The 24932-nt window shown below is 44.6% G+C and overlaps 1 protein-coding gene across 3 annotated transcripts in view; it reads right to left on the reverse strand.

Annotated features, from left to right (window-relative positions):
• clcn3 (chloride channel 3) overlaps window positions 1–24932 on the reverse strand; it is a 159461-nt gene that overhangs the window by 116275 nt on the left and 18254 nt on the right. For all 3 annotated transcript variants that reach the window (XM_078215131.1, XM_078215128.1, XM_078215130.1), the window contains exon 2: window positions 11599–11774. In XM_078215131.1, the coding sequence (XP_078071257.1) occupies window positions 11599–11758 (160 nt within the window). In that variant the 5' untranslated portion in view covers window positions 11759–11774. The remainder of the gene's footprint in view (window positions 1–11598; window positions 11775–24932) is intronic.

Genomic DNA, 24932 nt, shown 5'->3' on the forward strand with positions numbered 1-24932 from the left:
CCCGTGTTTACCTTCTGAGGAGGTCGGTGTGGTTTTTCGCTGTGGCGCGTCGGAACTGTCGATCGATGAGTCGAGCACCATATCCTGTTCTTATGAGGGCATCTTTCAGCGTCTGGAGGTATCTGTTGCGATCCTCCTCACCTGAGCAGATCCTGTGTATACGGAGGGCTTGTCCGTAGGGGATGGCTTCTTTAAGGTGTTTAGGGTGGAAGCTGGAGAAGTGGAGCATCGCGAGGTTATCCATGGGCTTGCAGTACAGTGAAGTGCTGAGGTGACCGTCCTTGATGGAGATGCGTGTGTCCAAGAATGCAACCGATTCTGGAGAGTAGTCCATGGTGAGTCTGATGGTGGGATGGAACTTGTTGATGTCATCATAGAGTTGTTTCAGTGATTGTTCACCATGAGTCCAAAGGAAGAAAATGTCATCAATGTATCTAGTGTATAGCATCGGTTGAAGGTCCTGTGCGGTGAAGAGGTCTTGTTCGAACCTGTGCATGAAGATTCATTCATTCTTTTCGACTCTCTCTGACAGAGTACCTTACCCAGGCCCTTTCCCCCACCCTATGCCCATAACCCCACACATATACCATGGCTTAGCCATCTAACCTACACATCTTGGGACACTAAGGGGCAATTTAGCATGGCCAATCCACCTAACCTGCACATCATCCGGTCGAGGCGGCTGAGGGACTTCCCTGGTGCATTCTGGGAGAAGTCGGACCAGCAACATCTAGTAAGAAGTGGGAAGCGGAAGATCTGGTGTCAAGGAGCGGTAAGCCCGAAACACTACGTTAGTATTTCCCTCCCTCCTCCTCTAACCAAAATAAAAAGGCCACTGTGAGAAGGTAAAAGTGAAGGTAAGAGTTTTATAAATGTTCTTAAATAATTTAATTGGTGCTAGAAATGTCGGTCAGTGGGGTTAAGTGCTGCACTTGTGAGATGTGGGAGATCCGTGACGCTTCCAGAGTCTCAGACGATTACATCTGCAGGAAGTGCACCCAATTGCAGCTCCTTACAGACTGCATGGACAGGTTGGAGCAGCAGCTGGATGTACTTCGGAGCATGAAGGTGGTGGAAAGCCTCATAGATAGGAGCTTCAGAGACATGATCACACCCAAGGTGCAGGCAGATAGATGGGTGACTGCGAGAAAGGGCAGGCAGTCAGTGCAGGAATCCCCTGTGGTCGTCCCCCTCTCTAACAAGTGTACCGTTTTGGATACTGTTGGAGGGATGGCCTATCAGGTGATAACAGCAGCAGTCAGGGCAGTGGCACCACGGCTGGCTCTGTTGTTAAGCAGGCAGGGACATAGAGCACTAGAGCAATAGTTATAGAGGAGTTAGGGGTGCAGATAGGCGCATCTGTGGACGTGAAAGAGACTCCAGGATGGTATGTTGCCTCCCTGGTGCCAGGGTCCAGGATGTCTCTGAACGGACAGAAATCATTGTGAAGAGAGAGGGTGAGCAGCCAGAGGTTGTGGTACATATTGGTACTAAGGACATAGGTAGGAAGAGTGATGAGGTACTGCAGCAGCAGTTTAGGGAATTAGGTAGAAAGTTAAAAAAGCAGGACCTCTAGGGTTGTAATCTCAGGATTACTCCCTGTGCCACGTGCTAGTGAGGCTAGAAATGGGAGAATAGTACAGCTTAACACGTGGCTAAACAGCTGGTATAGGAGGGAGGGTTTCAGATATCTGGACCATTGGGATCTCTTCCGGGGCAGGTGGGACCTGTACAAGAAGGATCGGTTACATCTAAACTGGGAGGGCATAAATAGGTCGGGAGGTTTGCTAGCGTCACACGGGAGGATTTAAACTAGTTTGGCAGGTGGGTGGGAACCAAAGCAAAGGTGAATTAGCTGAAGGGGAACCAGAGAGTAGGGCCAGTAAGACTCAGAAACAGCAGGCAGGGTGTGGTTGCTAATCAGAGAGGGTCTGGTGGACTGAAGTGCATTTATTTCAATGCAAGAAGTGTAACAGGTAAGGCAGCTGAATTTAGAGCTTGGATTAGTACTTAGAACTATGATGTTGTTGCTGTTATGGAGACTTGGTGAAGGGAAGGACAGGATTGGCAGCTTAACGTTCCAGGATACAGATGTTTCAGATGGGATAGAGGGGGATGTAAAAGGGGTGGGAGGATTGCACTACTGGTTAAGGAGAATATCACAACTGTACTGCGGGAGGGCACCTCGGAGGGCTCATACAGCGAGGCAATGGAGGTCAGTGACCAGTGGAGTGCCCCAGGGATCTGTTCTGGGACCCTTGCTGTTTGTCATTTTCATAAATGACCTGGATGAGGAAGTGGAGGGATGGGTTGGTAAGTTTGCTGACGACACCAAGGTAGGTGGTGTTGTGGATAGTTTGGAGGGATGTCAGAAGTTGCAGCGAGACATAGATAGAATGCAAGACTGGGCGGAGAAGTGGCAGATGGACTTCAACCCGGATAAGTGTGTAGTGATCCATTTTGGCAGATCCAATGGGATGAAGCAGCAGTATAATATGAAGGGTACCATTCTTAGCAGTGTAGAGGATCAGAAGGACCTTGGGGTCCGGGTCCATAGGACTCTTAAATCGGCCTCGCAGGTGGAGGATGCGGTCAAGAAGGCGTACGGCATACTAGCCTTCATTAATCGAGGGATTGAGTTTAGGAGTCGGGAGATAATGCTGCAGCTTTATAGGACCCTGGTTAGACCCCACTTGGAATACTGCGCGCAGTTCTGGTCACCTCATTACAGGAAAGATGTTGAAGCCATTGAAAGGGTGCAGAGGAGATTTACAAGGATGTTGCCTGGATTGGGGGGCATGCCTTATGAGGATAGGTTGAGGGAGCTTGGTCTCTTCTCCCTGGAGAGACGAAGGATGAGAGGTGACCTGATAGAGGTTTACAAGATGTTGAGAGGTCTGGATAGGGTAGACTCTCAGAGGCTATTTCCAAGGGCTGAAATGGTTGCTACGAGAGGACACAGGTTTAAGGTGCTGGGGGGTAGGTACAGAGGTGATGTCAGGGGTAAGTTTTTCACTCAGAGGGTGGTGGGTGAGTGGAATCGGCTGACGTCGGTGGTGGCGGAGGCAAACTCGTTGGGGTCTTTTAAGAGACTTCTGGATGAGTACATGGGATTTAATGGGATTGAGGGCTATAGATAGGCCTAGAGGTAGGGATATGATCAGCGCAACTTGTGGGCCGAAGGGCCTGTTTGTGCTGTGGCTTTCTATGTTAGAATCATAGAAACCCTACAGTGCAGAAGGAGGCCATTCGGCCCATCGAGTCTGCACCGACCACAATCCCACCCAGGCCCTACCCCCACATATTTACCCGCTAATCCCTCTAACCTACACATCCCAGGACTCTAAGGGGCAATTTTTAACCTGGCCAATCAACCTAACCCGCACATCTTTGGACTGTGGGAGGAAACCGGAGCACCCGGAGGAAACCCACGCAGACACGGGGAGAATGTGCAAACTCCACACAGACAGTGACCTGAGCCGGGAATCGAACCCGGGACCCTGGAGCTGTGAAGCAGCAGTGCTAACCACTGTGCTACCGTGCCGCCCAGGGTTCTATGTTCTAATATAGGTAGAGCTCAGGAATAGGAAGGGTGTACTCACAATGTTGGGGGTTTACTAAAGGCCGTCCAACAGCCACTGGGGGTAGAGGAACAGATATGTAGGCAGATTTTGGCAAGGTGTAAAAGTAACAGGATTGTTGTGGTGGGAGATTTTAACTTCCCCTATATTGACTGGGACTCACTTTGTGCTAGGGGTGTGGATGGGGTAGAGTTTGTAAGGAGCATCCAGGAGGGCTCTTGAAACAATATGTAGATAGTCCAACTAGGGAAGGGGCCATACTGGACCTGGTATTGGGGAATGAGCCCGGCCAGATGATCGATGTTTCAGTAGGGGTGCAGTTCGGGAACAGTGACCACAATTCAGTAAGCTTTAAGGTACTGATGGATAAAGATAAGTGTAGTCCTCAAGTCAAGGTGCTCAATTGGGGGAAGGCTAATTACAACAATATTAGGCAGGAACTGAAGAATGTAGATTGGGGGCAGATGTTTGAGGGCAAATCAACATATGGCATGTGGGAGGCTTTCAGATATAAGTTGATAGGGATTCAGGACCGGCACATTTCTGTAAGAATGCATGATAAGTATGGCAAGTTTTGGGAAGCTTGGATAATGAGAGATATTGTGAGCTTAGTCAAAGAGAAAAAGGAAGTATTTGTCAAAACTAGGAGGCTGGGAACACACGAAGCAAGTGTGGAACACAAGGAAAGTAGAAAGAAACTTAAGCAAGGAGTAAGGAGGGCGAAAAGGAGTCATGAAAAGTAATTGGCCAGCAGGATTAAGGAAAATCCCAAGATTTTTTATACAATCTTATAAAGATGATCATACGCTGCAATATCAAAAAATTGAAATGACAGAACACCATACAAGAAAGCTGCACAACTGCACTTTCTACTTCAAATTCATAAATGTTCTCAAAAATTATAGAAATTGCAATGACTTTAACAATCATAAAATGAACAAAGAAAAGTACAGCCCAGGAACAGGAACAGGCCCTTTGGCTCTCCAAGCCTACAAAATGTCAAAGGTCATAGAGCCATAGAAGTTTGCAACATGGAAACAGGCCCTTCAGCCCAACTTGTCCATGCCGCCCTTTTTTTGTAAAACCCCTAAGCTAATCCCAATTGCCCGCATTTGGCCCATATCCCTCTATACCCATCGTACCCGTGTAACTATCTAAATGCTTTTAAAAGACAAAATTGTACCCGCCTCTACTACTACCTCTAGCAGCTTGTTCCAGACACTCATCACCCTCTGTGTGAAAAATTGCCCCTCTACACACTTTTGTATCTCTCCCCTTTCACCTTAAACCTATATGCCCTCTAGTTTTAGACTCCCCTACCTTTGGGAAAAGATATTGACTATCTAACTGATCTGTGCCCCTCATTATTTTATAGACCTCTGTAAGATCACCCCTCAGTCTCCTATGCTCCAGAGAAAAAAGTCCCAGTCTATCCAGCCTTTCCTTATAACTCAATCCATCGAGTCCCGGAAGCATCCTAGTAAATCTTTTCTGCACTCTTTCTAGTTTAATAATATCCTTTCTGTAATAGGGTGAACAGAATTGCACACAGTATTCCAAGTGTGGCCTTACCAATGTCTTGTACAACTTCAACAAGACGTTCCAACTCCTGTATTCAATATTCTGACCGATGAAACCAAACATGCCGAATGCCTTCTTCACCACTCTGTCCACCTGTGACTCTACTTTCAAGGAGCTATGAACATGTACCCCTAGATCTCTTTGTTCTGTAACTCTCCCCAACACCCTACCATTAACTGAGTAAGTCCTGCCCTGGTTCAATCTACCAAAATGCATCACCTCGCATTTATCTAAATTAAACTCCATCTGCCATTCGTCAGCCCACTGGCCCAATTGACCAAGATCCCGTTGCAATTGGAGATAACGTTCTTCACTGTCCACTATGCCACCAATCTTGGTGTCATCTGCAAACTTACTAACCATGCCTCCTATATTCTCATCCAAGTCATTAATATAAATGACAAATAACAGTGGACCCAGCACTGATCCCTGAGGTACACCGCTGGTCACAGGCCTCCAGTTTGAAAAACAATTCTCTACAACCACCCTCTATCTTATGTCAAGAAGCCAATTTTGTACCCATTTAGATACCTCACCCTAGATCCCGTGAGATTTAACCTTATGCAACAACCTACCATGTGGTACCTCGTCAAAGGCCTCGCTAAAGTCCATGTAGACAACATCAACTGCACTGCCCTCATCTACCTTCTTGGTTGTCCCTTCAAAAAACTCAATCAAATTTGTGAGACATGATTTTCCACTCACAAAGCCATGCTGACTGTCCCTAATCAGTACTTGCCTCTCTAAATGCCTGTAGATCCTGTCTCTCAAAATAATAATACGATATTTTTTTTAACCCTGGGATCTTGGCTACCAAAATCAGAGGAAACAATGAAACTAAAAGGATTGTAATGGATTGTGCTTAAAACTGGACATCTAGAAAAACTGAAACACAAGGCAGAATTTTCTACATTTGGAAGTTCAGCCTTTCTTCACAACTCCAATTTTAAAAGCAGCAGTGGTACCGACTGAGCATTTTATACGAGATCTCTAAAGGGCACAGCTATGTTGCCAATCTCTAAAGATTTTAAATAACTTGGTTTCTCTGTGAAAGATGAGTTCAAAACCCCATCAGTGTAGGTACTGCAACAAAATATGTGGTACAAGGGACTCCCCTAGTGGCTGACTGTATAAATGCAGCACTGGGTGTTTCACTGGTTTGACCCGAGGTGTCACAGTGGCTTATTATTGGTTCAGAAGATTAAGGAAAATTCAGCCACAGCTTTCCTTCCTGACGACCATTAAATGACCTCTGCCAAAAGGTGCACACACGTGTACTTTAAGAGACGGTAAAAGAAAATTGCATTTACATGGCATCTCATCTTGTTTCACAAACATTTCAAATTGATTCACTTTCAGTGGATTATTTCTGAAATGCAGTGGCCTGTCGTGGGAAGACCAGACTTGGCTACAATTTCATCCCCTGTATAGGTAACGGACAGTCTGACAACATTCATAATCCAGAATTGGGAGTTTTTGGAGTGAACACCATAAAGTACCAAAGGGCCTCCAATGTTCTTGAAACTTCATCGCGACACAAGTCATATCATACAGGATTGTAACCCATGGTCAGTTTTCTTTTTAAACTCAGGGGCACTGAAGGCTGTGGTGGCCTTTTTAATTCAGCACAAGTTGAGACCACTTTTTATATATGCATTCATGGGATATGGGCAACATTGGTTGGGCCAGCATTTATTGCCCATCCCTAACTGCCCTCAAGAAGGTGCTGATGAGCTGCCTTCCTGAACCGCTGCAGTCCATGATGTGTAGGTACAGTGAAGGAACGGCGATCCATTTCCAAGTCAGGGTGGTGTGTGCGTCTATAGCCTCTCTGCAATGCCTGCCACAGTGTCACGCCAGGTTTTGAATTTACAAATTGGCCAACTTTTCACTCCCATAACATTTTATTCAATTTTCAGTATCTTATGCCTTTTATCAGCCTGTCAAATCCATAATTTGTTGTGTTCTTCAGAAAAAGAAATACTGCTTTAGAATAATGAGAAGGGCTGACTGCTCTCTGCACAAGGGTACATTCATGCCCAAAGTAAGCGCTTTATCAACCTTTAGGTATCACATTCACATGTCATACTTATCTATATGCAAGTTTCTCACTCCACTTGTTTGGCTCAAATCTAATTTTTATATCAAATACAGAGAACAGTCCTGAACCAGTAAGAAACATACCAAACAAAATAAATCAGATCAATAAGCATCCCATAAGGGCGGCACGGTAGCACAGTGGTTAGCACTGCTGCTTCACAGCTCCAGGGACCTGGGTTCGATTCCCGGCTTGGGTCACTGTCTGTGCGGAGTTTGCACGTTCTCCTCGTGTCTGCGTGGGTTTCCTCCGGGTGCTCCGGTTTCCTCCCACAGTCCAAAGATGTGCGGGTTAGGTTGATTGGCCACGCTAAAAATTGCCCCTTAGAGTCCTGAGATGCGTAGGTTAGAGGGATTAGCGGATAAGTATGTAGGGATATGGGGGAAGGGCCTGGGTGGGGTTGTGGTCGGTGCAGACTCGATGGGCCAAATGGCCTCTTTCTGCACTGTATGGTTTCTATGTTTCTATGGTTCTAATAAGGGATTAAAAAGTGCAAGTAAAATTAAAATCAGCTGCGAGGAGACAGTGATGTAATGGTAATGTCACTGGCTAATAATCCAGAGGTCCAAGCTAATGTGCTGGGGATATGGCAAATCCGCGGCAGCTGGTGGAATTTGAATTCAATTCATAAATTGTGGGGAGGCGATCACTAGACTATTAATCCAGAAACTCAGCTAATGTTCTGGGGACCCGGGTTTGAATCCCGCCACAGCAGCTGGTGGAATTTGAATTCAATTAAAAATACCTGGAATTAAGAATCTACTGATGACCATAAAACCATTGTCGATTGTCGCAAAAACCTATCTGGTTCACTAATGTCCTTTAGGAGAGGAAATCTGCTGTCCTTACCCGGTCTGGCCTACATGTGACTCCAGAGCCATAGCGGTTGACTCTCAACTGCTCTCCAAGGGCAGCTGGGGATGGGCAATAAATGCTGGCCAGCCAGCATTTATTGTCCATGTCCCATGAATTAATAAAAAAAATAAAAGCAAATCTGGAATTCAAAGCTAATTTCAATAACAATGACCATGAAACTATCATGGATTGTTGCATTCTTTCTGGTTGTATCACAGCTTGATATGGCTCCTGCTCTGCCCAAGACCGCAAGAAACTACAAAAGGTCATGAATGTAGCCTAATCCATCACTCAAACCAGCCTCCCATCCATTGACTCTGTCTACACTTCCCACTGCCTCGGCAAAGCAGCCAGTATAATTAAGGACCCCACGCACCCCGGACATTCTCTCTTCCACCTTCTTCCGTCAGAAAAAAGATACAAAAGCCATCAGAGTTTTGAATGGACCTACCTTAAGTTGATCTTTCTCTACACACTAGCTATGACTGTAACACTACATTCTACATTCTCTCGTTTCCTTCTCTATGAACAGTATGCTTTGTCTGTTTAGCTGCAAGAAACAATACTTTTCACTGTATACCAATACATGTGACAATAATAAATCAAATCAAATCAAATCTAACCTAATCAAAAATCCATCTGGTTCACTAAGTCCTTTGCAGAAGGAAGGAAATATGCTATCCACGTGAGACCACAGCAACGTGACGGACTCTTAACTCGCCTCTGAAATGGCCATGGAAGCCACTCAGTTCAAGGGTAGCTAGGGATGGGCAACAAATGCTGGCCTTGCCAGTGACACCCACGTCCTACATTAGTATTTAAAAGAAAAGTTCACAACAACTACCAAAAAAGAATAAGGGAATCAATCCCACCATTGCAAATATTCTTCAGAAAATCTTTGGATTCATAACAACATAAGAGTTGATAGTAAAAATATTTTTCCAACACTACAAAATTAAGATGAAAAACATTAACAGGAATGTTAAACTTAACACAACAGTACTGTTTGAATTGCCTGTGACCATGTTTCATGTCAGAGGTCTGAGCCTGATTTAATTTAATGCCACTTACTCCGTTTTATTTCGGAACCATGTGAGTACATCTTTTGGAAAATTGCATTTACACAATGAATGAAGAAATTGTTCTAAATTCCACATTGATGAGATCCCAGACTATCAGCTGAACAGAATCAATGATGCAGCAAGCAAATACTCCAATGTATATTTGTGCATCCAACTTACAGTGCCACTTTTGTGATGTTTGCAAGACCATTATACTCAGCAGTGTACAGAGCTAGAAACTGGTTTAGCTTCCAATTTTAGTCCTTATTTTTTTCTAGTTTTTGACCCTGGAGATATAATCTGAAATACCCTGAAAAGCCATGGACTTAAAATTCAACAATATTGTTGGTGGCACGGTGGTTAGCACTACTGCTTCTCAGTGCCAGGGACCTGAGTTCAATTCCAGCCTCGGGTGACAGTCTGTGTGGAGTCTGCACGTTCTACCCGTGTCTGTGTGGGTTTCCTCCGGGTGCTTCGGTTTCCTCCCACAGTCCAAAGATGTGCGGGTTAGGTTGATTGGCCATGCTAAATTGCCCCTTAGTGTGTCAGGGGAATTAGCGGGGTTACAGGGATGGGGCCTGGGTGGGATTGTTGTCAGTGCAGGCTCGATGGGCAAAATGGTCTTCTTCTGCACTGTAGGGATTCTATGAATGATCAAAGTTAACATGGTTTTAAGAAAAGAAATTCGGATTTCACAATTTTTTTTTGAGGATGCAGCATTGTGGAGTGGATATAGGGAACCAGTAGATGTAGTAGTATTGTTGGATTTCCAAAAGGCTTTTTTGACAAGGTGCCACACAAAAGGTCAATAGGTAGGTTAGGAACTCATGGAATTGGGGCTAATATGTTAGCTTTGAGAGAGGGTTGGTTAATTGACAGGAAGCAGAAAGTAGGGATAAATGGGGCATTTTTAAATTGACAGCTGTGCCTCGTGGAGTGCCTCAGTTTTTTATAATCTATATTAACGACACAATGTGAGGTTACTTGCTTTAGGAAGAACAGAAAAGCAGAATATTTTTGAAAAGGTGCAAAACTTGTAAATGTTGATGTCCAGAGGGATTATTATAATAGAGGGTACGATAATGAGCACACAAGAAGATAATGGCTAATATGGTCAAAAGCTTGATCAAAGGTGGACTTTTTCAAGAGTGTCTTAAAGGAGGAAAGTGAAGTGGAGAGGCAGGGAATTGTAGGGAGAGAATTCCTGAGCTTGAGGCCCAGTCAACTGAAGGCACAGCCACCAATGGTGGAGCTATTATAATTGGGAATACAATGGAGGACAGAGCTGAAAGACACAACATATTGGAGGGCTGTAGGGCTGAAGGAGATGACGGAGATAGGCAAGGACCTGGCCATGAAGGGATTTGAGAACAGATGAGAATTTTAAAGTCAAGACATTGCTGGACCGGGAACCGATGACATTGAGGGACACCAAGGTGAATTCCTCTGCTCTTCTTCGGATTGGTGCTATGGAATCTTTTACATTCAGATGAAAGGACAGATGGAACCTTGATTCGACGCCACATCTGAAATGTGGAACCTCTGACAATGTAGTACCCCAAGTACCACACATTGAATTGCCACGTCCCTGGAGTGGCACATGAACCTCTTTGCATTCAGAGGCTGTCACTTGTTATATTATAGAAGATTCCATCTCCCAGTAGAAACCAAGCCACTCAACGCAATTACACGCCCTGTTGCATTTTATATATTTGATAGGCAGCCCTATTGGGGCTTCTGAGACATTTTAAAAACAATATTTGTTCCATTATCAGTACAAAGAATTTATGAGGTAATTCTCAGCAATCGGCAATGAAAGCAGGTCAGAGCTACCATCATCTCAATTTTTCATTTAACCTATTTTGACCCTCAGTAACTATAGCTTATGATGGGCGAATCATGTTGACAGGAACATACCCACTCAATGAGTAGGGACTGTGCACTCCAAGCTGAGATTTATTCATTTATAATATTTATGTGACAATCCTGAGGCCAATTTTCTGCAGGTGGTTTTGGTACTGTACATCCATTTCAGACAAAAATCAAAGTCAGCCTCCGTTCATTGAATTGTGGCAACATATCAAACTTCCAGACTCTAGATCTTTTTATAACAATTTGGAAAGAAGTTTACAAGTCGATTTGCATGTTCTCCCATCAATTGCAACAACGAAACCTCAGACTCATTACAATAAAACTAATGGAAGCCTGCTCAGGTAGATTACAAATCAAAGAACAGCAACGGTGATTGTACATTAGAATTACAATGTTCCCAAAGTTCAACCAATTTAATGTACATGATAACCCACTATGATATTTATTAGAAGCTACATTATAGTATTATACAAGATTATTAGATGAGATGCAAGGTTGGACAAAGTTTACACATGGACAATGGCAGACAGTGCAAGAACACAACACTCACCTGTAGAAACATCACCATCCAGTAAGTTGTCATCCTCAGATCCTGTGAAGTCCATGATGACTCCCGCTCCATCTAGCAATTCCTCATCACTACTCGCACTGGTTATACTGTTGTAACTGTTCTGGTAATATCCTCTAGAAAACAATTGTTCTGACTCCATTTAGCACCTTGATGATCTGAAGAGGGGAGAAATAGGTGGTTACATCTAATCATTTTGAAGTGTACGTTAAATAAAACTGAGTAAGAAAGTCCATACACACACACACATCTCAAAGTGAAAACAGAAAATGCTGGAAAAGCTCAGCAGATCTGGCAGCAGCTGTGGAGAGAGAAACAGAGTGAACATGTGAAGTCTGTTTCTCTGAAGAGTCACATGGACTCAAAATGTTAGCTCCTCTCCTCCTCCCCATCCCACCCTTGCCCCCACAAAAGAACAATCAAGGACTGTGTTTTGGTTCAGGTTAGAAACTCCAAAGTGTTTTATGAAGCCCACCTGAATCATAAATTTTGCATCTTGATTTGGCTAGGGTAAGCATGATATGTTCCACTTCAGGTGTGATTCAAAAGATCCACGAGGGAGCTTTTATCAAAGTTTATTTAAGAATATAGTTAATATGTATGGAAAGAATATTAGCAATAACCTCTAACAATTACAAACAAAAACAAAACAACCACTATAAATGTGTAACCCTTAACAAAGATAGCTAATGTGTTCCAATCAAACCAAAACCCTTGCCACAGACAAAACCCTTTAAACAGGTTCAATACAGCAAAGTCTACTGCTCACGTGATAATGAAAATTGAGTCCTTTGGTTGAAGTCTGCAGTTCTCTGAATTCACTCGGAACAGTTTGAAGACAAAGCAGCTTCCCAAAGCGCTAGAGAGACTCTGCTCCAGCAGAGTCAACAGCAGATTTTCACCCTTCAGGAAAACAAGAGAATTTCCAAAGGGAAAAAAAAAACAGAGAGAGGGAAAACACTTCTGTTTAGCTTGCTGTCCCTTCTAAAACCAAAACTCAAACCTGCCGCTCCGAACTGGAAATGAAAAAAACTGTCCAAAAACACATGACTGTCCTCCTAACAATGCAGGATCGTCAAACTAAGCCCAGAGTAAACACAAATAACCCTATTTAAGCCACTTAAGTAGCAATAAAAGGGCATTTCCAGTCAAGCCGGCAACAATGACAACACTGAAGCTGTGAACGAAGAAACCACTAAAGTTGTGAGTTACGCTATCAGAACAAAGAACAAAGAACAGTACAGCACAGGAAACAGGCCCTTCGGCCCTCCAAGCCTGTGCCGCTCATTGGTCCAGCTAGACCATTCGTTTGCATCTCTCCATTCCCAGACTGCTCATGTGACTATTCAGGTAAGTCTTAAACGATGCCAGCGTGTCTGCTTCCACCACCCTACTTGGCAGCGCATTCCAGGCTCCCACCACTCTCTGTGTAAAAAACGTCCCTCTGATATCTGAGTTATACCTCACCCCTCTCACCTTGAGCCCGTGACCCCTCGTGATTGTCACCTCCGACCTGGGAAAAAGCTTCCCACTGTTCACCCTATCTATACCCTTCGTAATTTTGTACACCTCTATTAGGTCTCCCCTCATTCTCCGTCTTTCCAAGGAGAACAAGCCCAGTTTACCCAATCGCTCCTCATAGCTAAGACCCTCCATACCAGGCAACATCCTGGTAAACCTTCTCTGCACTCTCTCTAAAGCCTCCACGTCCTTCTGGTAGTGCAGCGACCAGAACTGGACGCAGTACTCCAAATGTGACCTAACCAGCGTTCTATACAGCTGCAACATCAGACTCCAGCTTTTATACTCTATGCTCCGTCCTATAAAGGCAAGCATACCATATGCCTTCTTCACCACCTTCTCCACCTGTGCTGCCACCTTCAAGGATTTGTGGACTTGCACACCTAGGTCCCTCTGTGTTTCTATGGCTCTGCCATTTATTGTATAACTCCCCCCTACATTAGTTCTTCCAAAATGCATCACTTCGCATTTATCTGGATTAAATTCCATCTGCCATTTCTCCACCCAATTTTCTAGCCTATCTATATCCTGCTGTATTGTCCGACAATGTTCATCGCTATCCGCAAGTCCAGCCATCTTTGTGTCATCCGCAAACTTGCTGATTACACCAGTTACACCTTCTTCCAAATCATTTATATATATCACAAATAGCCGAGGTCCCAGTACAGAGCCCTGCAGAACACCACTGGTCACAGACCTCCAGCCGGAAAAAGACCCTTCGACCACTACCCTCTGTCTCCTATGGCCAAGCCAGTTCTCCACCCATCTAGCCACTTCTCCTTGTATCCCATGAGCCTTAACCTTCTTAACCAACCTGCCATGAGGGACTTTGTCAAATATCTTACTGAAATCCATATAGACGACATCCACGGCCCTTCTTTCATCAACCGTTTTTGTCACTTCCTCAAAAAACTCCACCAAATTTGTAAGGCACGACCTCCCTCTTACAAAACCATGCTGTCTGTTACTAATGAGATTGTTCTGTTCTAAATGCGCATACATCCTGTCTCTAAGAATCCTCTCCAACAACTTCCCTACCACGGAAGTCAAGCTCACTGGCCTATAACTACCCGGGTTATCCCTGCTACCCTTCTTAAATAACGGTACCACATTCGCTATCCTCCAATCCTCAGGGGCCTCACCTGTGTCCAACGAAGAGACAAAGATTTCCGTCAGAGGCCCAGCAATTACATCTCTCGACTCCCTGAGCAGTCTGGGATAGATGCCACCAGGCCCTGGGGATTTGTCAGTTTTAATGTTACCTAAAAAACCTAACACTTCCTCCCTTGTAATGGAGATTCTCTCGAACGGGTCAACACCTCCCTCTGAGACACTCCCAGTCAACAAGTCCCTCTCCTTTGTGAATACCGATGCAAAGTATTCATTTAGGATCTCCCCTATTCCCTTGGGTTCTAAGCATAATTCCCCTCCTAGAACAAGAACAATCTCCCGCAAACCTCAATTTCCATGCCCTCCAAGGCCTCATTTGAGGAATATCTGCCGAATCTTTTTAATTAATGCGACCATCAACTACATTCATTGTGCACCTCCTCCAAAAATTCCCTCGTGGAAGGCTACATTGGGAAACCTTACCAAGTACTGACTAAAGTAAGGCACTCAGTTGGATCAATCCTGGTCAACTGAGTTGTACAATAAATGCAAGTAACCCCCACATTCCAAGATTTTTTCTTATTCATTAATGGAATTTGGGTCATTGCTGGTTAGGCCGTATTATTGCTCATCCCTAATTGCTCTTGAGAAGGTGGCGGTGGTGAGCTGCCTTCTTGAACTGCTGTAGTCCATGTGGTTAGGGAGGGAGTTTCATGATTTTGACCCAGCGACAGTGAAGGAATGGCCATATATTTCCAAGTCAGGATGGTGAGTAGCTTGGAGGGGAACTCCCAGGTGGTGGTGTTCCCACATGTCTGCTGCCCTTGTCCTTCCAGATGGTAGAGATTGTGGGTTTGGAAGGTGCTGCCTTGTTGAGTTCCTGCAGTGCATCTTGTAGATGTTACACATTGCTGCCACTGTACGTTGCGTTGGTGGTGGAGGGCGTACCAATCAAGCGGGCTGCTTTGTCCTGGATGATGTCAAGTTTTTCGAGTGTTGTTGGGAGCCGCACTCACCCAGACAAATGGAGAGTCTTCCATCACATTCCTGAATGCAAGTTGAAAAAAGAAATTGGCCACTGGAGAGGACAGGGACAGTTGGCAAGTAAAACACTTGCAGTTAGTAGCTAATAGTTGCAGCAAAAGCAAAAAATAAAGCCACCGTCATATTGAAACAGTGAAATTTAAATCCTTACGAATAATCATAAATCACAAAGTCTATCCAAATTAGACAGCACACTGCAGTTTCTGGAGATTGCTCTGTTATAAAATCTTAAAATGAAACTGGGAAGGAAGGTGAAATTTGTTCTGTAACTAATTCAGAACTCAGCAATTCCTTACTTTACCAGCTGCACTGAAAAATGGGGAAACCGGGTCTGAGCATACATTTAAATCCTGTCCACGCACAGTTAGTTCTGCCAGTTCCACAAACATATGTGAAATGAATTGGAACAGGTTCAAACAAGTTGGTTGCAAGTTTGGACACATAACACAGAAATTTACACTGGTTGACAATCTCATTCTTCATCTGAAGGTCCAAGGTATCGCTACTTCAGGAAGTGGAAACAGCTCACACAGTTGGTAGGAGGTGGTGCGTGACTGAAGTAAACTTTAAGAAGTCTCACAACGCCAGGTTAATGTCCAACAGGTTTATTTGGTAGCACGAGCTTTCGGAGCGCTGCTCCTACATCAGGTGAGAAGTAAACTTTGAGGTACATTGGTGCGATAGGGAAAAGAAAGCGCCACCTTTTAGCAAGTAGCGTCACAATTGACCAAGAACACTTAATTCTGTCTGTGAGCAATAAGAATTGACTGTGCCCATCCATGGGAAGGATAGGATGAAGAGGTGGTGGTAAAGCAAAGCAGTAAACAAACTGAAGCAAGACAAATCCTGCCTCAAGTGCTCCACATTAAAATTCCCAATTCTGGAAGGAATTTACATTTATCCTCCCACAACACATCACCAATGAATGCTCCCTGTTCTCCTGATCAGCTGACATTTTTTCTGAAGTGGGTGTTTCACAATACGGTCTTCATCAGTTCACTCGTGGTCACACACTTGCTGTTTTTCCTCCTTACTCAACCACAGTCGTACAACAAAAACAACAAAAAAAAATACACATTTAGGATTGCATAGTTGGCACAGTGGTTAGCACTGCTGCCTCAAAGTGGCAGGGACCCGGGTTCAATTCCCGGCTTGGGTCTCTGTCTGTGCGGAGTCTGCACGTTCTCTCCATGTCTGCGTGGGCTTCCTCCAGGTGCTCTGGTTTCCTCCCACAGTCCAAAAGACATGCTGGTTAGGGTGCATTGGCCACTCTAAATTCTCCCTCAGTGTACCCGAACAGGTGCTGGAGCATGGCGACATACCTAATGTTTTTGGTTCACATACTTGTGGTTTGGTATTCTAACATCATTCTATAATCCAGAAAATTCGAGAAACCAGAAATGACTTGGCCCCAAGCATTTGAACTGGAGAGGTGACAGCGTAATTACGTTCCTTCAACCGAGACAAACTGTCTGTCTCTTTCTGCTCGAAAGGAACATAGGAGGCAAACTAAATGGACACTGGTCTTTTTATATCTAACAATTCCTGTCATCCTGGTGGACACATGGTATCTTACAGGAGTTATCGTCTTATCATAACAATCAAACTCTGCCCCACCATCAAATTACCCCATAACCTCTTACATTCTAAAGAAAACAAAGCCAAGCCTTCCATTTGTTCAAAGCTGGGTAACATACCACTAATGATTTAAGACCATAAGACATAGGAGCACAATTAGGCCACTTGGCCGATCGAGTCTGCTCTGCCATTCAATCATGGTTGATATTTTTCTCATCCCCATTCTCCTGCCCTTTCCCCATAACCCCTGATCCCCTTATTCATCAAGAACCTATCTATCTCTGTCTTAAAGACAAAGAACAAAGAACAGTACAGCACAGGAAACAGGCCCTTCGGCCCTCCAAGCCTGTGCCGCTCCTTGGTCCAACTAGACCAATCGCTTGTATCCCTCCATTCCCAGGCTGCTCATGTGACTATCCAGGTAAGTCTTAAACGATGTCAGCGTGCCTGCCTCCACCACCCTACTTGGCAGCACATTCCAGGCCCCCACCACCCTCTGTGTAAAAAACATCCCTCTAATATCCGAGTTATACTTCGCCCCTCTCACCTTGAGCCCGTGACCCCTCGTGAACGTCACTTCTGATCTGGGAAAAAGCTTCCCACCGTTCACCCTATCTATCCCCTTCATAATCTTGTACATCTCTATTAGATCTCCCCTCAATAATAATAATAAGACACTCAATAATCTGGCCTCCACAGCCTTCTGCGGCAAAGAATTCCACAGATCCACCACCCTCTGGCTGAAGAAATTCCTCCTCATCCCTGTTTTAAAGGATCGTCCCTTTAGCCTGAGGTTGTGCCCTCTGGTTCTAGTTTTTCCTACTAGTGGAAACATCCTCTTCACGTCCACTCTATCCAGGCCTCACAGTATCCTGTAAGTTTCAATAAGATCCCCCCTCATCCTTCTAAACTCCAATGAGTTGGAGACCCAGAATCCTCAACCGTTCCTCATACGACAAGCTCATAAGACAAGCTGAATGATCCAGGGATCACTCTTGTGAACCTCCTCTGGATCCTTTCCAAGGCCAGCACATCCTTCCATAGATACGGGGCCCAAAGCTGCTCACAATACTCCAAATGGGGTCTGACCAGAGCCTTGTACAGCCTCAGAAGTACATCCGTGCTTAAATTAGTCAACAGCACAAAGTTTGCATGTTGCCTGCATTACTTTGAATGGTTGTATGTCAATTCTGCGTGGCAAACCCTGCACCATTTTCAGCCCATTGTAATGTCAGACCATCATTCTATGGGAACAACTGGGATAAAATAGAAAACTCTAACTCAGGATTCTATTACTTGCCGACATGATCGATAGAGAAGTTGTATTTGTCCACCTATGAGATAGCTCTGAAAACATGTCTACTTCTGACAGATTGCAAGTCTCATGGTCCAACACAACTTAGTACTCTGACAGTAAGCTTCCCTATTTCTGCCAAGCTTTGTATCATGTTATTATCATAGAATCATAGAAACCATACAGTGCAGAAAGAGGCCATTTGGCCCATCGAGTCTCCACTGACCACAATCCCACCCAGGCCCTACCCCATATCCCTACATATTTACCCGCTAATCCCTCTAACCGACACATTTCAGGACTCTGAGGGGCAATTTTTAGCATGGTTAATCAACCTAACCCGCACGTCTTTGGACTGTGGGAGGAAACTGGAGCACCCGGAGGAAACCCATGCAGACATGAGGAGAATGTGCAAACTCCACACAGACAGTGACCCAAGCCAGGAATCGAACCCAGGTCCCTGGAGCTGTGAAACAGCAGTGCTAACCACTGTGCTACCGTGCCGCCCAATTATGGTCATTAAATTGTATCACTGCTCTTTGAAATTGTTTAAAATTGAAGTGTTTCCAGTCTTGTGGATTTACACTCTCCCCTGTTAACTGACAATTAAATACATTGCAACTTGAATCGCCAGGAAAAGAACAGCCAAACGAATTCTGCTGATTGGGGTCTTGGATGAGAGGTTGAAAAAAATTCAAGCCGGTCTTTCAGGAATGAAGTTGGGAAACATTTCTATACATGGCGGGTGGTATAAGTTTGCAATTCTCTTCCACAAACAGCAATTTATGTTAAGTCGACTGTTAATCCTAAAACAGAGCTTGATGGATATTTATTAACGAAAGCTATTTAGTGGAATTAGATCGGAGATCAGACATGAATTGCAGGACAGGTTTGAGGGACTAAATTGGCGACATGGTGGAACAGTGCAGCTCCAGGGACCTGGGTCCGATTCCCAACTTGGGTCACGGTCTGTGTGGAGTTTGCACATTCTCCCCGTGTCTGCATGGGTTTCCTCTGGGTGCTCCTCTCACTTTAAACTTATGCCCCCTGGTAATTGACTCTTCCACCCTGGGAAAAAGCTTCTGACTATCCATTCTGTCCATGCCCCTCAAAATCCTGTAGACGTCTATCAGGTCGCCCCCTCAACCTCTCACTGTCCAAAGATGTGTGGCTGAGGTACATTAGCCATGCTAGGTTAGAGGGGTTAGCAAGGTAAATATGTGGTGTTACGGGGATAAGGCCTAGGTGGGATTGTTGTTGGTGTGGACTCAATGGGCCGAATGGCCTCCTTCTGCATTGTATGATTTCTAAACAACACTCCTGTTCCTCAGTTTCCTTATACTATACATCATCCTTATAAACCCATACTGTACCCTCTCTATTGCCTCAAAATTCTTTGAGAGCATGGAGCTCCAATACACACACCTCCAATGTTGGTTTACTGAGGTTTTGGACAGGTTCTCGATTACATTTTGACTTTGATATTTCCTACCTCTTGCCACAAAATTCAGTATGAGCCTATCCATTGGAGGTGAAACAAAAGGTCTTGTGAGCCTAAATTCTCAAATCTTCTTGATCTTGCACATCATCTCGCTTTCACCCATTCAAGAATAACTTTTGCTTTTATATTTTTAACCAAGTTTATTAACTCACATCTGATCATGTCAAATTCATTGCCATTGTTCTGCCCATTCAACCATCTAGAATAAAGAACAAAGAAAATTACAGCCCAGAGACAGGCCCTTCGGCTCTCCAAGCCTGAACCGACCATGGTGCCCGACTGAACTAAAGCCCCCTATCCTTCCAGGGACCATATCCCTCTATTCCCATCCTATTCATGTATTTGTCAAGACGCCCCTTAAAAATCACTATCGTATCTGCTTCCACTACCTCTCTCGGCAGTCAGTTCCAAGCACCCACCACCCTCTGTGTAAAAAACTTGCTAAGAAGTTTAACAACACCAGGTTAAAGTCCAACAGGTTTATTTGGTAGCAAAAGCCACACAAGCTTTTGTGTGGCTTTTGCTACCAAATAAACCTGTTGGACTTTAACCTGGTGTTGTTAAACTTCTTACTGTGTTTATCCCAGTCCAACGCCGGCAACTCCACATCATAAAAAACTTGCCTCTTACATCTGCTTTAAACCTTGCCCCTCGCACCTTAAATTTATGCCCCCTGGTAATTGACTCTTCCACCCTGGGAAAAAGCTTCTGACTATCCACTCTGTCCATGCCCCTCAAAATTCTGTAAACATCTATCAGGTCGCCTCCTCAACCTCCGTCGTTCCAGAGAGAACAAACCAAGTATCTCCAACCTCTCCTCATAGCTAATGCCCTCCATACCAGGCAACATCCTGGCAAATCTTTTCTGTACCCTCTCCAAAGCCTCCACATCCTTCTGGTAGTGTGACGATCAGAATTGAACACGATATTCCAAGTGCGGCCTAACTAAGGTTCCATAAAACTGCAACATGACTTGCCAATTTTTAAACTCAATGCCCCAGCCGATGAAGGCAAGCATGCCGTATGCCTTCTTGACTATCTTCTCCATCTGCATTGCCACTTTCAGTGACCTGTGTACTTGTACACCTAGACCCCTCTGCTTATCAATACTCTTAAGGGTTCTGCCATTCGCTGCATATTTCCCATCTGTGTTAGACCTTCCAAAATGCATTACCTCACATTTGTCTGGATTAAACTCCATCTGCCATCTCTCCGCCCAAGTCTCCAACTGATCTATTGCTATCCGCAATTCCACCAACCTTTTGTGTCATCCACAAATTTACTAATCAAACCAGTTACATTTTCCTCCATCTAATCACCCTCTCTTCAGTATGATACCAAGTTTATTGATTGGTGGGATGAGAATAAAAGTAGATGCACAGTATCAGCACCACAGATCTGTGGAATTGCAAATGAAACAAAATTCTGCCCTAAACTTCCTGTCGACTACATTTTAAATGTGGTTTTTCTTTCTATTCATTTTTTACTTAAAAGCAGTTAAAATATATAATCTAATGAAAAGTGAGAACAGTACCATTATTCTATATCATTCTCTTTGACATAATAAAACCAGTTACAATTCAGGCTTTACTGAGATCATTTACAGAAAGATGCAGCACAGAAGCCATTCAGATTTGAGCCTCTGCCAGCTCTTTGAAAGAGGTAGCCAATTAAACCCATCCTTTGCTCTTTCTCCACCAGCCCTGAAACTATTTCATTTTTGAGGATTTATCCCGTTCCCTTTTGAAAGTTACTACTGAGCCAGTTTCTACTACTGTTTTAGGTAGCACGCTAGGTCATATCCCATTACATAAAGAATCCTCCTCCCTTCCTCTTTTTCCCATGCATTGTGCCAAGGACCATTCCAGTAAAAGAAAGGCTGACTAGTGTGAGTATCCACAAACATCTGATACTGTTACGCTGTTGATGGTAGTCATGATGTGGAGATGCCGGCGTTGGACTGGGGTGAACACAGTAAGAGTTTTAACAACACCAGGTTAAAGTCCAACAAGTTTATTTGGTAGCAAATACCATTAGCTTTCGGAGCGCTGCTCCTTCGTCAGATGGAGTGGATATGTGCTCTCAAACAGGGCACAGAGACACAAAATCCCGGCCTAAACCGGGATGTTGGATTTATGTCACATTATCAGTAACCTCCACAGCTTGCCTCCTGGACTTGCGGGCTATCCTGTCTGGAGACAAAACATATCTCTTTAACCTGTGCTTAATGCTCCCTCCACCCACATTGTCTGTATCTTTAAGATCTGGTTGGCTGTAGGGATTTGCATTCTAATCAGTATTCTGTAACTTGATTTTGTGTCTGTTTGCCCTGTTTGAGAGCACATTTCCACTCCATCTGACGAAGGAGCAGCGCTCCGAAAGCTAATGGTATTTGCTACCAAATAAACCTATTGGACTTTAACCTGGTGTTGTTAAAACTCTTACACTGTTACGCTGCCCAGGAGACAAATGGAGATCCAAATTACTGAAGTGAGCTGATCGGCTTTGATCAGATTTTTCATGTAATCTCCAAGACATTTTTTAAAATTCATTTACGGGATGTGGGTGTCACTGGCTCGACCAGCATTTATTGCCCATTCATAGTTGCCCTTCAGAAGGTGGTGATGGGCTGCCATCTTGAACCACTGCAGTCAATGTGTTGTAGGTACACCCACAGTGCTGTTCGGGAGGGAGTTTCAGGATTTTGACCCAGTGGCAATGAAGGAACGGTGATACATTTTCATTGCAGCTCCCGAGTCGAAATAATAAAAATCAGGGAATGATAGCACAGTAATGTTACTGGACCAGTATTCCAGAGGCCTGGACTAATAATGCTCCAGAGATGTGAGCTCAAATCCCACCATGCCAGTTAAAACATAGAACATAGAAAAGGTACAGCACAAACAGGCCCTTCAGCCCACAAGTTGCGCCGAACAATTTTCTTACCTTCTAGGCTCATCTATAATCCTCTATCTTACTAACCTCCATGAACCTATCCAAAAGTCTCTTAAAAGACTCAATCGAATCCGCTTCCAACCACCACTACCGGCAGCCGATTCCACGCACCCACCACCCTCTGAGTGAAAAACTTACCCCCAACATCTCCTCTATACCTACTCCCCAGCACCCTAAACCTGTGGCCTCTCGTGACAACCACTTCAGCCGTGGGTAAAAGCCTCTGAGAATCCACTCGATCAATACCTCTCAACATCTTATACACCTCTATCAGGTCACCTCTCATCTTTCGCCTCTCCAAGGAGAATAGACCTGGCTCTCTCAACCTATCGTCATAAGGCATACCACTTAATTCCGGCGACATCCTCGTAAATCTCTCTGCACCCGTTCTATGGCTTCCACATCCTTTCTGTAATGAGGCGGCCAGACCTGGGCACAGTACTCCAGGTGAGGTCTGACCAGGGTCCTATACAGCTGCAGCATTATCTCCCGATTTCTAAACTCAATTCCTCTATTGATGAAGGCCAGTATTCCATACGCCTTCTTAACCACAGCCTCTACCTGTGACGCCGCTTTGAGCGTCCTATGAACCCGGACCCCAAGATCCCTCTGTTCTTCCACACTGCCAAGCGTCTTACCCTGAATATTATATTCTTCCATCCTATTTGGCCTGTCAAAATGAACCACCACACGCTTATCTGGGTTGAAGTCCATCTGCCACTTCTCCACCCAGTCTTGCATCTTATCTATGTCTCGTTGCAACTGCTGACATCCCTCTACCCTATCCACAACACCACCAACCTTTGTGTCATCAGTAAACTTGCCAACCCATCCTTCCACTTCCTCATCCAGGTCATTTATAAAAATCACAAAGAGCAAGGATCCCAGAACAGATCCCTGGGGCACCCCACTGGTGACCGACCTCCACTCTGAAAAAGACCCATCTACAACCACTCTTTGCCTTCTGTGGGCAAGCCAGTTCTGAATCCACAAAGCAACGTCCCCTTGTATCCCATGCCCCTTCACTTTCTCCATAAGCCTTGCATGGGGCACCTTATCAAACGCCTTACTGAAATCCATATAAACTACATCTACCGCTCTTCCCCCGTCTAAGTGTCTAGTCACATCTTCAAAAAACTCAATCAGACTCGTAAGGCATGATCTGCCTCGGACAAAGCCGTGCTGGCTACTTCTGATCATACTATTCCTTTCCAAATGTTCATAAATCCTGCCTCTCAGGATTTTCTCCATCAACTTACCTACCACTGAGGTTAGACTCACCGGTCTATAATTTCCTGGGCTATCTCTTCTCCCTTTCTTGAATAACGGAACCACATCTGCCATCCTCCAATCCTCCGGAACTTCTCCCGTCTCCATTGACGATGCAAAGATCATCGACAGAAGATCAGCAATCACTTCCCTCGCCTCCCACAGTAACCTGGGGTACATCCCATCCAGTCCCGGCGATTTATCTAACTTGATGCTTTTCAACAGCTCCAACACATCCTCTTTCCTCATGCCCACATGCTCAATCTTCTCAGTCCACTGCAAGTCTGCACTGCAACTACCAAGATCTTTTTCCAGTGAATACTGAAGCAAAGTATTCATTGAGTACCTCTGCTATTTCAACCAGTTCAATACAGACTTTCTCACTGTCACATTTGATAGGTCCTACTCCTTCACATCTTATCCTCTTGCTCTTCACATACTTGTAGAATGCCTTGGGGTTTTCCTTTATCCTGTCTGCCAAGGCCTTCTCATGTCCCCTCCTGGCTCTTCTAATTTCCCTCTTTCGTTCCTTCCTACTAGTCGTATACTCTCCTAGATTTCTAACATTACCTAGCTCCCTGAGCCTTTTGTAGGCTTTTCTTTTCTTCCTGACTAAATCCGTTACAGCTTTCGTGCACCACGGTTCCTGTAACCTACCGTAACTCCCCTGTCGCACCGGAACATTCCCGTGCAGAGCTCCAGACAAATTTTCCTTGAAAATTTGCCACATTTCTTCCGTACATTTCCCTAAGAAAACCTCCTTCCAATTTATGCCTCTAATTTCCTGCCTAATAGCATCATAGTTGCCCTTACTCCAGATAAACACTTTCCTAGCTCGGCTGATCCTATCTCTCTCCAATGCTAGTGTAAAGGAGATAGAGTTATGATCACTATCCCCAAAATGCTCTCCCACTGATAGATCTGACACCTGCCCAGGTTCATTTCCTAATATCAAATCCAGCACAGCCTCTCCTCTTGTAGGCTTATCCACATACTGTGTCAGGAAGCTCTCCTGAACACACCTAACAAACTCCTCTCCATCTA

Source organism: Mustelus asterias, chromosome 6 (genome assembly GCF_964213995.1).
Source record: "Mustelus asterias chromosome 6, sMusAst1.hap1.1, whole genome shotgun sequence".
NCBI classification, from domain to species: domain Eukaryota; kingdom Metazoa; phylum Chordata; class Chondrichthyes; order Carcharhiniformes; family Triakidae; genus Mustelus; species Mustelus asterias.